The sequence below is a fragment of the Papilio polytes genome, unplaced genomic scaffold (assembly GCF_000836215.1).
Source record: "Papilio polytes unplaced genomic scaffold, Ppol_1.0 DF822845.1, whole genome shotgun sequence".
Classification (NCBI taxonomy): domain Eukaryota; kingdom Metazoa; phylum Arthropoda; class Insecta; order Lepidoptera; family Papilionidae; genus Papilio; species Papilio polytes.
Window position 1 is genome coordinate 5,727,181 of NW_013526359.1, and position 17,053 is coordinate 5,744,233.

The 17,053-nt window shown below is 34.8% G+C and overlaps 1 protein-coding gene across 2 annotated transcripts in view; it reads left to right on the top strand.

Annotated features, from left to right (window-relative positions):
• The window catches only part of LOC106105502 (SH3 domain-containing RING finger protein 3-like), a 36,061-nt gene that overhangs the window by 16,310 nt on the left and 2,698 nt on the right, over positions 1 to 17,053 (top strand). The window contains exons 3-15 of one of the 2 annotated variants that reach the window (XM_013285850.1): positions 5,719 to 5,895; positions 6,510 to 6,598; positions 6,959 to 7,073; positions 8,196 to 8,295; positions 8,984 to 9,110; positions 9,488 to 10,612; positions 10,976 to 11,166; positions 11,567 to 11,775; positions 12,073 to 12,148; positions 12,818 to 12,882; positions 13,410 to 13,588; positions 15,439 to 15,570; positions 16,876 to 16,980. In XM_013285850.1, coding sequence (XP_013141304.1) covers positions 5,719 to 5,895; positions 6,510 to 6,598; positions 6,959 to 7,073; positions 8,196 to 8,295; positions 8,984 to 9,110; positions 9,488 to 10,612; positions 10,976 to 11,166; positions 11,567 to 11,775; positions 12,073 to 12,148; positions 12,818 to 12,882; positions 13,410 to 13,588; positions 15,439 to 15,570; positions 16,876 to 16,980 — 2,690 coding nt within the window. The remainder of the gene's footprint in view (positions 1 to 5,718; positions 5,896 to 6,509; positions 6,599 to 6,958; positions 7,074 to 8,195; positions 8,296 to 8,983; positions 9,111 to 9,487; positions 10,613 to 10,975; positions 11,167 to 11,566; positions 11,776 to 12,072; positions 12,149 to 12,817; positions 12,883 to 13,409; positions 13,589 to 15,438; positions 15,571 to 16,875; positions 16,981 to 17,053) is intronic. The other variant, XM_013285852.1, reaches the window with a different exon arrangement.

The window sequence follows — 17,053 nt, forward strand, 5'->3', positions numbered from 1 at the left end:
TGTTTTTGGTGTATTTTGTTTTGTTTTTAGTGCATTTTGTTTTGTTTTTCGTGTATTTTGTTTGGAAGTCGGTTTTGTTTTTTTATTATGTTACGCTAAAATGATCGTTACAAATTAAAATCTGAACATTACAAATATTTCAAATGCAAAAAATTTACTCCTACAAAGCACCTGCTACAAACCCGTTGTAAACCCTTTCAACCGTTTACACCGTCGACAAAAAGCCTTTTACGTTAATTAAATATTAACTGCAATACATTTGTTGGTCTAACATAAATAGATCGCGTGGTTCCCGACCATCTGTGAACACCATTTGTATCCCATTGGGAGTAATTATCCTCTACAGAACCAGTTTTCTATAAGAATATATTTATCAAGTGTGCACGTGGCTGATTAGTCTTGTAAAAGGAATCGTTAAACTCTGTTTAATCTATACTAATATAATAAAGCGTAACACACACTACTTTGTGGCGTAGGATGTCAGCAATCACAGCATATTATTTAATCATTCTTTAATAAAAAGCCCTACACTTTCGACACGCTTAAGGCTGTTTTCACGCTATTAAACTTAAGGGGCAAATAAATTGGAAAAAGCCTTCATGTGGGGAAGGGACCATAAAGTACAAGCTGCTAACATTAAGAAAGCAAGGTTGTTATGGTAACAATCATTTTGACATTTGCAATTGAGAATTTAACAAATGTAAACAATAAAACAAAGTTTTATAATTTCATCCCGATGAAGCCACATGGCAACAGCTAGTTTGTAAGAGTTATAGTTTTCATTGTGTTAGATTCATGTGATCGTAAAAATTCTGTAGACGAGCTACAAAAAGCTGTTTAGCCATCACTTTAGAAACGTCTATTTTCTTTCGTTTTTCTTCACAAACAGCTACTGAAAAACACCTCCGCTCGAACGTATAAATACACAGCTTAAAGTTTAAGCGCTTGCAGCTAGTTAAGCTTTCTTAAGCTTGAAACACCTTTTTTTCCCGCTTGAGTGCTTTTAAACTGTTGAACCTCTTACGTAAGGTATTTGCTCGGAACTCGACTCTGGCCATAAATAATAGAGTGTACCTTGGCTCTCTTGAATGTAACACGTCTGCGTTGTCGTTAGCGGTTTGTTTTTGTTTTTAACTTTGTATTTTATCATTTAAAGAAAACTAGTACAACTTCACAGTAATGTTGTCTCTGTTTCATTCTAATGGAATAAGAATGACGGCAGTATATTTTTATTCATCTGTTTTGTCATTGAAAACACACGATAAGACTGCTAGGTGACATGATCAAGAAGGAAATGATGACTGAGATGACGGATGATAGAGTTATTTGGAGGACGAAAACCTGGTGTGAGGTCCTACGGGAGCAGGATAATGTAGGGGGAGATGATAATAAGATTGCTATGGTATTTATTCAGTTAACTGTTTTGATGGTAAATGCTGTATATCGCTTCTACTATACCTTTATAATCAAAATGGCTCCCAACTTTTTAACAAGGTCATATAACAAAAAAAGTTGTGTAAAGTTGATGAATGCGGTTGTTTATTAACCTGTTATTCATTGTACGGTCCACCGGCCGATATAAAAATATCACGTTATCGATTGTCTGACGAAATTCGCGTTGCCATGGCGACGCGGCTTTCACGTTTACGAAGAACCCTTAAAAGGCACAACGTCTGAGAGCTGGCTTATTTGGTCCGACGATGTTGAAAAGTTTCGCAATATTTTTGGCAATTGATGATTGTTGTTTACAAATGAAAATGTACTATGAATGTTAATTACAAATGAAAGTTGTACAACAGATAGAAATTAAAAACCAATTAGTTTAAGTCTATTTTTGAAAGATTGAAATAGTACAAGATTTGTACCTATATGAAGTTACCCCAGGAAGAAATTAAAGGAAGTTTGCCCCGCTTAGGTCAAACTAGTATCGTAATACCGTTGTCTGTAAGGCCGCTTGTAAACGAATTCTAAATACATATCGGTAAGCCTTAAATAATATAACTTAAATTGCTTTAATTAAAATCATACATTTTCCATAATGTGCCATCTACTCGTACTAGTTCAAAGTTAGATTTTATTGATATATGTGACCTTTACCTAATATTTACAATGGTCAGAAGATATTAAATGATAACCTAATGAATTGTATGAATTTATCTTCAAAGTGCGGTGTCGGCACCTTGACATAATATGCGGATAAAATTGCAAATGATAAGTTACGTACGTATATTGTTTCTTAAGATAATGTAGATCTTTGTATGATAGGAAGATAACAAATTCACCACCCAAACTTCATATCGGCTCGTAATTTCGTGTAACAACGTTGTTTTATGTAGTCAAGACCACGAGTATGTCGACGGAATGTAAAGAGAGACAGGGGAGGGCTCATACATGCGCATGTTTCCTCCACCCTCAGTACCGCTAACAGCTATAAAGTGTGAATTTTATAATACCCTAAGACTACGATTGAAAAATAGATACGTAAAAATCTTACCTAAAAGTTGATGGGAAGATACAAATGAAAAATAATTATATGTAAAGACGCTTTATAAGATATCATTTTGCTATAAAATATTCAACAAAGTAAAGTAATATTTCTAGCTCACAAACAGAAATAACGATGTTTACGTAAATTAGAACGCTAGAGAAGGATCCATCGTCTCGTCTCGTCTGGGGTTCGGAGAAAATATCTTGCAAATGATGCCGCGACGTACACAGCGTTTGTTGCACTCACTTATCTAATAGTAGGGCTGCCAAAAATATTTACCTCGAAAATATATTTGTTCGTTACGTTTCATATGTATTTATATGCGTGTGACTATATGTGAATAAAGTATATTTGTGTGGAACATTGCCGCACCCCTAATATCTTTTGTAGATTAACGTAATTTTAAAAGTCTGTACACTTAATTAATCCACGTATATCATTCAATCAATCCATGTAAATAAATATGTAGCGTATTTTTGTTGCAAGGAATAACATACTTCTTCCTTTTAAATCTTAAATTTATTTACTTTTAGCAAACTGACAACCCCATTTAAAGCTTTTATTAAATTGACCTTTACAGTTTAGGGCACTCGATGTAGCGATCCATGAACCTCTATAAAGGGTAGGTTCAATATCACGTTTCATTCACGATAACGTGGATTTCATACAGTCTGAATGTATATATGTACATGTTGCTGAGCGTGTTAAATAATACCTATTGTAGTACATAAGAACCTTTAATATATAAGATAACTCTAATACTTAAGAACTACGGTACATAATAATTCTAACTGTAGTGTACTGATCAGTTCAGCCGTTTAGGCTACTCTAACAAACATCCATCCGTTCATCTAAACTTTCGCATTTATAATATTAGTATGATTATATCAAGATCTCATGTTTTTATTCTTAAGTTATATTTGTTCCTCCTAATGCTATTTGTCGCTGTTAATGTTATATTTACCGTTGCCGCATTGATAAATTATCATGCTTTTGTTGTTGCTATATTTTAATCACTTGTTTACCAAATCTCTAATTCTCGGAAACTGTATTTTATAATTAGGCCAATAATAAGTCATTTAACAAACAATACTGTTTGTGCCTCCCACTATTCAAAAAATACTCTTTATAATAGTCCGAACAATGTCAGTTGGACATACTCGTATTAATTCTTAACATGTCATAGTGATGACTACAATATTTAGTTTTAAGAAGTTAGTTGTTAAGTAAGAAATAAATAATTATTTTTATAAATGTTCTATCACTGACCACATAACAAGCGTTTCCACTGTTTAAATACGTGTAAAAAACACATTATTATATTTATTTAAAAGATTAACATGAATTACTTTTTTTTATTTTATCGTGATCAATTCAAAATTAAGTAGACTACTAAAATTAAATTTTGCTTTCATATTAGTTTTACAACCTTCATAAGTTTAACAATTCAATTACTATTCGTTTAGTTTGCACTAAAATGCAAATTGTGTTACCCAAAGTTGTGCAGCGCTAGCTTAGCTCAAGGGGAGTGTTACTTAATCCAAGTTAAGTTTCCAACGAACGGATCCCAACTTATCCGACGTCTGACGATGTTGGACACGTATTCAATTACATAAAGTGTTCCGACAAAGATAAACCTAACATGATAGGAACTAACGATCTCAAGATCCTAATGAGGCAGAGGTGGATAATTCAGACTTTATTCAGTTTTAATTTTTATTTGTTAACTTACTACCATTAATTTCAACTGTGTCAATGTATTTTACTAAACCCATGTTTAGTCAAATTCAATGGAAATTTGGTCTTTAACTTATCTAAAGAATTTTACATTTATAAAGCTGTAATCACAGACTTATTAAAAGAGATATGCTTGCACAACACAGATATCTTACTAATATTATAAATTCGAAACTATAGATTTGATTTCGATGAAATTTGGCATAGATGTACGGGATAGTCTGGAAGAACAAATACACGCGGTATAAAGTTAGTACAAATTTTGCTTATACTCAGTTTATTCCTAAGTTTAACTTTATACCGCGTTTATTTGAACGCCGATAGGCTAGAACGGAGTCGTGGGCGAAAGCTAGTAATATATATTACACTCGTTTCTGTAGTAAAAATACATACTAAAATCACAGACTTGCATACTCGTAGGGCGCAGAGCCTTGTTTTATTCGCACGAACGACGCCTTTTTAGAACGAGATTAAAAGATTCTTTCAAACCCTTTGAGTTGGGGGTTTTTGTTTTGGTGCGTTTTGTGTTTAGCGCAGTGAAACAGTACGCATGAAAACATTCAAACAAATGTTACCCGTTTGATCATTTGTGCGTTTAGATTTAGTGGTTTTATTTCAGTACGTAGTACTAGGTACACCTGGAGAAGTAAATCGAAGTTTTATTATGTTCTTTCAATGTGGGTTATTTGAATAATATTTAGTTTTTGGTAAGTTACATTTTAAAGTACTAAAAATTTTATGTTCTAAAACTTACTTAACTGAAACAATCTTGATGTATTTCATTCTAGGTATCTTATTTCAATCATTTCTTTCATATCGAGTTAATAATCGATATGACAATAGACAATGTAACTTTCTGTGTACTATAAATATATTTGATACTTGTACAAATAATAAAAGCAATATTAAATTTATAAGTATTGTGTGGGAGTTCTCGGAGCATTTACGTCAACAATATTTTCGATATGTTTGTATTCTTAGAAACGTGAATTATTGCTTTATGGAGTTGTTCTATTTGAACCGATTTCAAAAAGTCTTTAGCCATTAGAAAACCACGTTATTATTGAATATTACGCTATGTTTGTTACTATTTTTTTTTAATACGCTAAGACGAAGTTGTAGCTACGTAAAGTGATTCTATTCTATACTACTAAGCCATTAGATTTAAGATTAAGGGTTCCAGTGATCGCAATAGGTGACTATCGTTGGCTTATTTCCTCATTGAATCCCGCAGAGTACAGATTTATTGGACGATAGTTTAAGCGGATTGCACTTTCATGTCAAAATCATATAAAGAAAATTAGTGTAATGCGCACCTTCAAACATGCTCGTACTAATTAAGCACTCGACTAATCTCTCGGTTTATAAAAAACCTGTAATCTTTGGATCGATCTTTCTTTAGGTTCGGTGGTAAAATATTTGTGCGTGTGTAAACCATAAGTAAACGTTTCTTCGTATAAAAGTGTATAACAACACCACGTTTTGCGTTCCAGGTGATAGTAGAATCGCACAAGGAGCTACGATGTCCGGAATGCCGGGTGCTGGTCGAGGCCAAGGTGGAGGAGCTGCCTCCCAACGTGCTGCTGATGAGGATCCTCGAAGGCATGAAGAATTCAGCTCCAAGGAAGATCAGCGTTGTCCAACGGGCGCCCAGGAGTGGCCATTCTCAGGTACAATACCCTCATACTCCTTAAATTATCGCTTAGGCACATTCTTAGCGTTTATTTAGTATGAAAAATCTACGTTAAAGGAAGTTTCTACGAAGTATTTTATTGTGATATTAGAATTTAACATTTATAATCAGTTTTCATGCTACGTAATAATACAAATATTACTTCTTGTTAATATCATAAATGTGAAAGTTTAGATGGATGGATGTTTGTTAAAAGGTCTCTAGCACAAGATACATATCTTGATAAAATTGACACAGGATCCTTACTAAGCTTTTTGTTAATTTCGTGCTGACGAAGGTGTGGCCAATAGATAGTAATTTATACTAATGTTATAAATGCGAAAGTTTAGATGGATGGATGGATGGATGTTTGTTAGATAATAATAATAAATTTGTAGCATAAACTGCTGATCTTAAATAAATTTCGCATTGATGTAGTATTCTGAAAGAACACATAGACTATTTGCTTTTGGTGTTTTTTTTTTAATTTCACGCGGACGGAGTCGCGGGAAAAAGCTAGTATATAATGAGAAAAAATGCTATATCTAGCACAAAATCCCAATACCCAATGGTGTGTTGAAATTCGTATTAAGATAATGTTACGATTTTCAGTCTCAGACGCAGCAAGGTGCGCGGACGGAAGCCAAGCAGCTGCCACCGCATGCCCGCGCCATCTACGACTTCATATCAAAGGAGCCGGGGTCAGTGTAAACGCACCTTTATGTCAACACAAGAATTTATACCCAAATTATTAGCGATAGATTATTGGTACCTGCGTAGTAAAAATAATTTAACAACTGCTATAAAATATGAACGCCAATAGTCTAATAGTTTGGGACGGGGACTACCGATCCTGAAGTCGAGAGTCGAATCCCGCCATTCGACTATTTCGCGAAGAATATCTATTACAAGCCTAGAGCTTTGTTGGAATAGTTAAAGGAAATATAAATAATATTTTAATAAAAAAAATGCCTACACAATGATGCTGATAATCGTTTATCTCCGTACTTTTTATCATAAAGAACAAATGTTTGTGCTGAACATTGCAATGTATTTTACAGTGACCTATCGTTTAAAAAAGGCGACACGATAATGCTGCAAAAGAAGTTGGATCATTTCTGGTATCAAGGCGAGTGCTCGGGGAGAACTGGCATGTTTCCTATCACATATGTACAGGTAAAAATATCATTGACTTATAAATAAATCTATCTGTCAGTTAAATCTGAACTAATAATTTATTTTTATCCTGCTTGTAGGACCATATCTTGCTTTTTAAGATGTTAAATGATTTAGTACTAGCAGTTGCTCGGGATTTCGTCCACGTGGAATTAAGAAATAGTAAAATACATAGCCTATCTTACTCAGTGATAATATAGCTTTCTAATGGTGAAAGAATTTTTTAAATCGACCCAGTAGTTTTTGAGTTTTGAATACATACAAAAATGCAAATCCTTCGTCGTTATAATATTAGTATAGACTATCTGTTGCTCGCGACTTCGCCCACATGAAATTAAAAATTATAGCGTATGTTACTCACAGATAAATTACCTTTCTGAGGGTGAAGGAATTCTTAAAATCGGCCCAGTAGTCTTGAGTGTTAAATCTATACTTCTATACTGTTATAATAAAGCATAAACACACACTGCTTTCTTGCCTAAGATATTAGCAATTACTTTTTTTGAATAATTCTTTTTTTAATAAAAAGCCATTTTAACGCCATTAAACTTAGGGGGTAAATATTTTGGATAAAAACTCTAATGTGGGAAAGAGACCATAAGTTGCTGCCAACATCAAGGAAGCAAGATTTGTCATTTTGACATTTGCTATTGATAATTTGAAACATGTAAACGATAAAATAAAATTTTCATAATTTTATGCGGATGAAGTCACATGGGAACAACTAGTACAGTTTTAACCCGATTTATGGGCAAGTAGAAGTTTGTTTTCTTTTAATACCAAGTTAAACGAGTAAGCTAGCATCTTTAGGATTAAATGCACAAGGCTCTCTATTTTTTTAATGTAATAAAATAGAAAGTATATTCCACATTTCCTCCTGTACCAAATTTTGTTTTTTTTTTGGATGAGAATCCCAAAAATTTTATCCCTTAACTCTGTTTTTACTATTTTTACGTAAAAATGAAATTTTCATAATTTCATGCGCATGAAGTCACACGGGAACAGCTAGTACTTACATTAATGCAAATCCTTCTTTATAATATAAGTATAGATAAGTAGCGTTTTCCTTTCAAAGAGTGTTTTGGGATTGATTTATCAATAGTAATAAATGTTTAATTCCAGGTAGTGGTAGCTCTGCCTGTACCGACCGCGTTGTGCAAAGCTCTGTATGACTTCAGGATGTCCGCTCCTGACGAAGAAGGTTGTTTAGCATTTGATAAAGGTAACTTTCAAATAACACTTTATACTTAGTATTTTTTTAAGTATGGAAAATGATATTTTCATTTTTTTATTTGTAATTTAATTCTGGAGAAATATAAGTTATTCTCAAAACAAGGGTGAGCCTTGGTAAGTATTAGTATAGATGGCCAATTTCTTTTTATTCTATACTAGCTGTTGCTCTCGTATTCGTCCGCGCGGGAATAAAACTTTTAATGGTAACAGCCTATATTGCTTACTTATAACGTAGCTTTTTAATAATAATAATAATCGTGTAAGATTTTTTGTAATCGGTCCAGTAGTTTTTGAGTTATTTCAATATATATAAAACTAATATTATCAAGAGGAAAACTTTGTTTGTTTGATTGTAATGAATAGGATCAAAAACTACTGTACCGATTTAAAAAATTCTTACTCCATTAAAAAGCTACGTTACCGGTGAGTAACATAGGCTACATTTTTGTTATTTTTTAATATCACGCAAAATCGCGGGCTAAAGCTAGTACAAAATAAACACTTTAATCTTTATCATATTAATATATGTATACCATTTCGATACAATATTGTTATATTATGACATTTTTTTAGTATCGGGGGGAATAATAAAATAATAATAGGACCTGTAAAATATTAATTTTATGTTCAAGTATTAGTTTATATTTGTTGTTCTGATGAATTGAACATCGTTTCAGGTGCAATAATAACAGTGCACCGGCGCGTGGACGAGAACTGGGCGGAGGGTCGGCTGGAGCGCCGCGTCGGTATCTTCCCCATCGCCTTCGTGGAGTTCAACCAGCCCGCGCGGCTGCTCATGAACAGGTACAGTCGCGGAAACACGCGGTGTTACACTTACAAATAACCCTAGTTTTATTTACTAACTTACTCGCGACTTTCTCTAAATGAAATGAAAAAGCCTATTTGCAGCGATAACGTAGGTAATGGTAAAGAATGATTGAAATCGATAGTAGTTTTTGAGTTATCTCAATATTGCATGGACTTCGTAAATTCACGCAATATTGAGATAAAATAGTAGCCGGTATGTGTATATATGCCCGTCTATGTCAGTTTTCGTTATCAGCAACGCAAATACATCATCTTCTCGGAATGTAGAATTTTTCTTTTGATATTACAAACAGACACTCCAATTTTATTAGATGTATAGATTACGTTTTTAATAATTTAATTTATTGTTCCAGTGTCCCTCTAAACCGGGTAGTACCGCCACTACCCGCTGAAGAGACGAGGCCGGGACACTCTGAGCACAGGCATCATAGATATCAGCCCGTCTCCCTCTCCGCGCCCCCCAGCGCGCCTCCTAGCGCTCATGGCAACTACCAGAACATGGCCCCGGCGCCCGCCGCACCCCTCACACCCCTCACAGCCACTCCCCACAACTACCCCCCGCACGCCCACAGCATGCTCACACAACCGCAGCAAATACTAGTCCCGCAGACCGTCTCGCATGGACCCCTCCTCACCAACATGACGAGAAATATTGTCGAACCAACACAAACTAAACTATCACTAGACTTTATAAATCATTTTGTCAATGTACATAACAATAAAACTGTCGGCATACAAAATGTATCCCGCATCAATGATTACGAACGAATGAGAATCGGCAAATTCGATAATTACTCGCAAAAACCCGACACTACGTACCAAAATGTAAGAACTCACGAACATTTTCCGATCTCAGTCGCAAATTTCAATGCAAATAATGTCAGCTCGGATTCAAGTTCTAGTATGAATACGCCGTCAGTCGGTGTCAGTTCGACAACAACACCCAATACTAGTTCCAACACAAGTACGTGTGAAAGTGCCGAACCCAGTTTACCCAGTTCCCCAGATAATAATACCGAACGAAATGCAACCGTAAACCAACCTAATACGACTCAGAATACAACGGAATTAACTAATGTAACCGGAGATAACGAAGCGGATACTTCAATAAATACTTCGATGGGAGTTTTAAGTCTGAATGAAAGTTCTACAGCAACTAATACTTCATTAAATGTCAGTTTACCACCGACTGAAAGTCCTAAAATGACAGCCAGTACGTCACAGAATCAAAACGAAAGTCTAGAAAATAATGATGCTTCTAGACTTGATGTACCTTCATCATCTAAAAATACACGCCCAAGTGGACCTGATTCTTTACTAAACTTCGGTTTGGGCCTACAAGCGGCGCTATCTCCCTCCCACGCTAAAGACGGGAACTATCTGTCTCGCTCGCACAGAGAACATCATAGAGAAAGAGAGAAAAGACATAGTTTGACTCCCTCTACACATCTACAAGGGAATCATACACCGATAAATAGGTGAGTTATTTAATTTTTGACCGACTTCCCAAAAGAAGGAGGTACTCAATTCGTCTATATGTTTTTTTTCACTATTTAAGATTTAAGATTGGATACATGGAGTGTTTATTCAAAGATCTAGCTTTTGCTGGAGCTATTAAACTATGTTTTTATGTTTTGACTATCTGTTGGCCCGCGTGAAATTAAAAAAGTAATAAAAAATATAGCCTGTCTTACTCACAGATAAATTAGCATTTTGATGGTGAAAGAATTTTTAAAATCGGCCCTGTAGTTTTTGAGTTATTTCAATACATACAAAAATACAAATCTTTCCTCTACAATACTAGTATAAAAATCTTACCATAAATGTTTGTACATTTTCAGGCATTCAGCTGAAATCCTAGCGACCAGTCTTTTAGACCACGCCCCAGAAAGAGACAGAAAGCGCACAGAAAGAGAGGGAGAGAGAAGACGTCGTCGTTCTAGAAGTAACGAGCGCCCCCTACCTGCGGCTTACGTAGCTATGTATCCATACAAACCGCAGAAGTCAGATGAACTGGAATTAAAGAAAGGAGGTGAGAATTCCATTATAATAATTCTGCTTTGAATCGTATTGTATGGATGTTTATTTTTAAGCAGTAAAATTTAATTTGTTCAATGTTCAAGGTTGATTCAATTTTCAATTTTAAATAAATTATGTTTGACTGACTTTTGTTTAACTTTCTAGCGGCAAGACAAGTTTTTAAATCGGCCTAGTACTTGTTTTTTTATCTTGATTCAATATAGAAAGGTTTTGTTTAAATGCGATAGTTTGGTTAGGTCAACTACGTTTATACCAAAACAGTTTAATGAATCTAGATTTAGATCAATCTGCAATAACGTATAGGTATATCAAGTATGTTTTTTTTTTAATTTGTTGTGTACGAAGTCGCGTTTAAAGGCTAGTCATTTCATATTTGTAAGTGTGGTATTAAGGTGTGTACACGGTGACGGAGCGCTGCCGCGACGGCTGGTACAAGGGGTACTCGGAGAGCTCGCAGCGCTGCGGCGTCTTCCCCGGCAACTACGTGTCGGCCGCGCACCTCGCGCACCTCGCGCACCACGCACACGCGCACGCGCCGCACGCGCCCCACGCGCAACACACGCCGCACACGCCGCATACACCGCGACCCAAACACGACAAGGTTTGTGAAACCCTACACTTTCTAGCTATATATTGTTAACCTTTAAAAGACTAAAAAGTGCAATATTTTTTTTTTTTTAATATTTAAATTTTGTTTAACTTAAGCTTTGTTTTGTTTAAGTTTATCATTATGATTGTCGCATAAATTCTCCCTAAATGATAGATAGCATATAATTTAAAACATTACTTTAAGGAACAGCTACTTCAATATGAGAAATTATAACAAACCCATCCAAACAATTTCTCTCCACTATAGCCTTTAACTACTGTAACTTATTTTTTCATATGTTTTTTTCAGGCGGCAGTTCAAGCGAATCCTAAATCTGCACAAGCACCTCCCGACGCGCCGCCGAGGACTGCCAGCCCTACACTTGGTAACTTATCCCATACCAATTGTATTTATTTGATGTACAATCTGAGAAATCTATGGTGTTCCACTTACAAAAAATACCTTCTTTATTGGACAAAACATACATAACAAAGAATGTATTACTTCTTGCAACAAGTGGTAGAACCCGCTTTAACATCTTCGCACGAATGGGACCGGCTCGCCCGGTGAAATATTACGACCACACAGAAAACAGGCGTGAAGTGGAAGCAATTCCACGTTTCGTCTGATGAGTGTGGTGCCGGAGGTCTAATTTTAGTCCCTTTCCGTTTCCACCCTTTTCTTGAGAGGAAGGGATGGGAAGGAAATATGGATTTAACGGTGGAGGAGACGCATAGGAAAGGGAAATGTCTTCTTTATGTGCGTCTCCTCCTCCGTCAATTAAGGGTAGGCGACGCATTTGCAATTGCGGATGTTTATGGGCAGCGGTCGCTTTCTGTGTGGTGGATTCAGGTTGCCGCTTGCTCGTTTGTCACCTTATATTATAAGAAAACAATTATAGCTATCTCTTTTCGTACAAATACATTTAAAAAGTGCATCCTATAGCTTACCGTTCCGCGTCTCAATGCTTACACAATATTAAAATGACGTTGTTTTTTTGGGTGACACCGCCAAATTCCCTGATTGTATTATAATTATTATCTCATATTGACAGTTCAACCGCTGACGTACCCGTGGAGTGCGCAGGCGACACAACAAACTGCAGCCAAAACTGACAAGGTTAATATTTTAACTATATATAGTTTAAACAGGAATATAAAAACTCTATATTGCAGATAAATATGGAATTAAATTGCGCACATACAAATTGATTTAATAAAGAGCTATTGAAATGTTCCCATATCAGCATTTATATATTCTTGGTTAGGTTCTACTGATGCGATTTTAATACCGTTTTATGTAAGAGTATTCGAATTTTACGTTTAAAAGACTTTTTAAAATCTAGGCGTTAAAATATGTTAGATAAATTATTATAATTTAAATAAGCATTACATTGCGTTTTTAAATCGTATTTCGTTATAGTATACTTTCCTTCTAAGTACATAGAAATACTAGCTTTTGCCCGCGACTGCGTTCGCATGGAATAAATAAAAAACTTAGTAAGCCTATGTGTTATTCCAGATTTTGTTCTACATCTTTGCCAAATTTCATCGATATCCATTCAGCCGTTTATGCTACAAAAATTAACAAACAACCATCCATCCAAACTTTCGTATTTATAATATAAGAAATATTATATTTCACAGCCTAAAGAGAAGACGAAATCAGAGAAAATCTCTATTTCTACGGGCGTTAGTTTAATGAAGAGATTGGCTGCTATGAAGAAATGCAAGTCCCCTCCCCCAGTCGGCTACAGTATGGACAACCCCGTGTTCGAGGACGGCCCCGGCCCTTCCCTGGCCGCCCCCCACCCTGTACACGTCAGGTGAGGGACTACTATATGTTATAGTGTTCTATTATTGCTATCATTTTGTTCGTTTGTTTCTTGTTTTGCTGGTGCTATTGATTTATTTTTTTAGGTTTCTAACTTATGACTCAAAACAAAGTAAAGTTTAATGTTTTTTTTTTTTTATCTCTATGTAAGATTTACGAATTTTTATGGTATGCCCTATTTATATTCCAAACCAGCCCTGGATTCCTACTGGAAAACAAACTGCATTCAAAAGTGTGTTTACTAATTTACGGTTTAAATCTAGGGCAGGTTTCATTCGCTGGATTGGAATGATGTAAACCGGGCATTAACACAGTAAATATCCAGCAAAACAAAAACAAATGATAATTTCCGTGAAATTGTTCTGTTGTAATACAAGTTGTGCGACACTGGGAACACAGTTTGATACTAATGTTTGTGTTTTTTACTAAATATTGGATCATTCACGAAACATTGCATTGTGTGCCTATAATGTGTACGCATGTGTTTGTAACACGTGTTTTTATTGTAAAAAGTTGCAATAATCTTTACAAATTGTTTAAAAAAAGTCAAATTTATATAGAAAGAGAAAAAAATGTGTTGTATGTTGGTAACAAACAAACTCAAAAACTACTGAACTAATTTAAAAAAATCCTTAACTATTATTCTTGAGTAACATAGGCTATATTTTTTTGTATTTTTATATTTATATTTACCTATTCTAACTATGCCTTGTAGGATAATCTTCATGACAAAAGTCGAATGGCGGGATTCGAACCCTCGACTGCAAGATCGGTAGTCCATTCTCTAAACCATTACGCTATTGGCGCTTTAATATTTTAAAATATCTTAAACCAGAGTTATTTCGACTTATTGACTTTTTAAGTGTTTTATTTTATTTTACGTAAAGATTATTGCAACAGATAAGACAAATGAAATGATTATTTGCATTTTGTACCCAAACTAAATGTTAACAACTAGAGTTAGTAATTCACCTAGTAATATCACATTTGGGTGTTTTAGTATCATTTTCTAGTAATAGATTCCCCTATAGTTTGCACAGTCTACTAACTTAGTTTTGTTTTTAAATTTTTTCATACATTGCCATCACTGTTCGGTCCATTGTCCGTTTTAATTTATGTTATCTTTGTGCAATATTATGTTTTTTGTATGTACATTGGGTGAAATTTATCAATTTGACGTTTAGACCTGTCTATAATTTTATATATACTTATACAGGCAGTCTTATTAATATTATACAGATAATTCTGTAGTTTTATTATGTCTGTCATTTTAATTATCTAATATATCGATATTAGAAAAAAATATCACGTCTTATCAAATAGATGTTAACCTAATTAAAACATATTCATATATAACACAAGTGTTAGTTCAATCCACACTTTATTTCTTTTTAAATTTTCCAAAATCACTTGAGTGTATCTTTTAAGTGTTGCCAGGGGAGATAAGAAAACTAATACAAATAAGACCATGTTAACGGTTGTTCCCCTAAATCTAACATAGAATATCGGCTACACTCGTGGCGTTTCTTATTATTCTGAATATCAGTTCAGTTTTTTGCTTATGGCACTCCCTAAGCGAATTGTGCCAATGTCGAGAGGTTTTTGTATATCTATACATAATGTTATAAAGAGGAAGGATTTGTATTTTTGTATGTATTGAAATAACTCATCACAACTAGGCCGTTCAAATCCTTACACTATTAAAAAGCTACGTTATCAGTGATTGACAGGCTATTTTCACGTGGAAAAAGTCGCGAGGAACAGCTAGTGTTATATAAACTTCGTATCTCTCCCATTAATGTGAATGGTGAGAGATTGTGGTATATTATTGACGGGGAACAGGTCGGGGTCGTGCCCGTCGCAGCTGCTGCGCACGCTGCCGGGGGGCGTGGCTGGGGGCGGGGCTGGGGGGGAGCGCGCCCGCCTCAAGGAGCGCGCGGCTATGCTCGCGCTGCACGACCACAGAATGCACAGGTTGACACATGCACTTTAGTAGGGCAGTAGGGCACTTTCACATCGCAGCTAATTCGATTTGATACAATATGTCCAAAAGTAGATCTTAAAAAATGGAATAAAGTTAAGAATCTGTATATTAGAGGAAGTTTGAAAGTAGCGTCAGTGGTGGAGAAATTGAGAAGCAGAAGATTAGCGTGGTATGGACATGTTTTGCGACGAGACGATGGGGACATAAACCTGAAAGTGTTAAGATTGAATGTGGATGGCTACAAAGGAAGAGGAAGACCGAAGAAAGTATGAAACGATTGTGTGAAAGAGGATATGCTTAAGAAGGGAATGGATTCAGATATGACGGCTGAAAAGTAAATTAAATGTGATTTGAATTGTGTATACTCGATGTCAAAATTAAGTACATACACTTACATACACTTTATAAAATTTTTGTTTCCCATTCGAATTAATAATAAACTTCCACTTAAATAGATTATTACTTTTGTTAAAAAGAACAGTAAGATAAATGATTTTTTAGAATTTCCGCTGATTTAAATAATTTTGTCAATGAACAATAATTTTCTAATCTTGATAAGATAATAAGTAAATGAATGTATTGTTATTTATACCTGAGATATTTTCTGTAAATTCGATGTGAAAGTTCCTTAAAACATTTTGCATGCTGTTTAATACTGCAAATTTTAAAGTAAATAAAACTCGCATGATTAAAAAATAAAATATATCTTTAATTAAAAATTATATTTAAGAGTTTCGAAGTAACAATAACACATTGTATTACTATACCAAAATTATAATATTAAGGTGTTATTAAGCATCTGTTTAACACTAATTAAGCACGGAGTATGTTGTGACGTCAATGTTTGGTTTTTAAATTTTTAATACGCTTGTGGCTAACATCTGCATGATTTGCTTTTTCCCTAACGCACTGTTCATTTCATATTCTTGTAAAAGAAACTTTAAATATGGTAAGATATGACTTTTTGTTTTATTACTATTCAAAAATCAAATAAATGTTATTTTGAAATTAATGAATCCTTATGATCTACGTAACTTTAGTGGTCTCTAAGTGAGTCTAAATCTATATTGAGTGGTTGTTAACGACCATTAAACGATATTTAAGTACATCAGTGAGATGAATCAAATTGTCATAGTTTTTTTGTATATTTCTTTTATAGTTTCTTATATATCAAAAGGGATGATCATTTTTATGATTATGGATTTTTTTTTACATATTCTACGCTACTGACGAGCTTGACAAGGTTTCTTTCATACGAATTTGTATGTAAAGTGTTGAAGTATGTATGTGCACAGAGCGAGCAACGAGGGTCCATGGCAGAGTCAGCATCGCAAGTCGCAGTCACTGGACGTGACAGTGGCTCGCCGCGACAGGCATCACGCGCAGCCTGTCAAAGAAAGGTAACATTGTCAACATTGACAGTACTGTATACCATTTTTATATGATATGAGCTGATCCCGTGCGGCTAGAAAT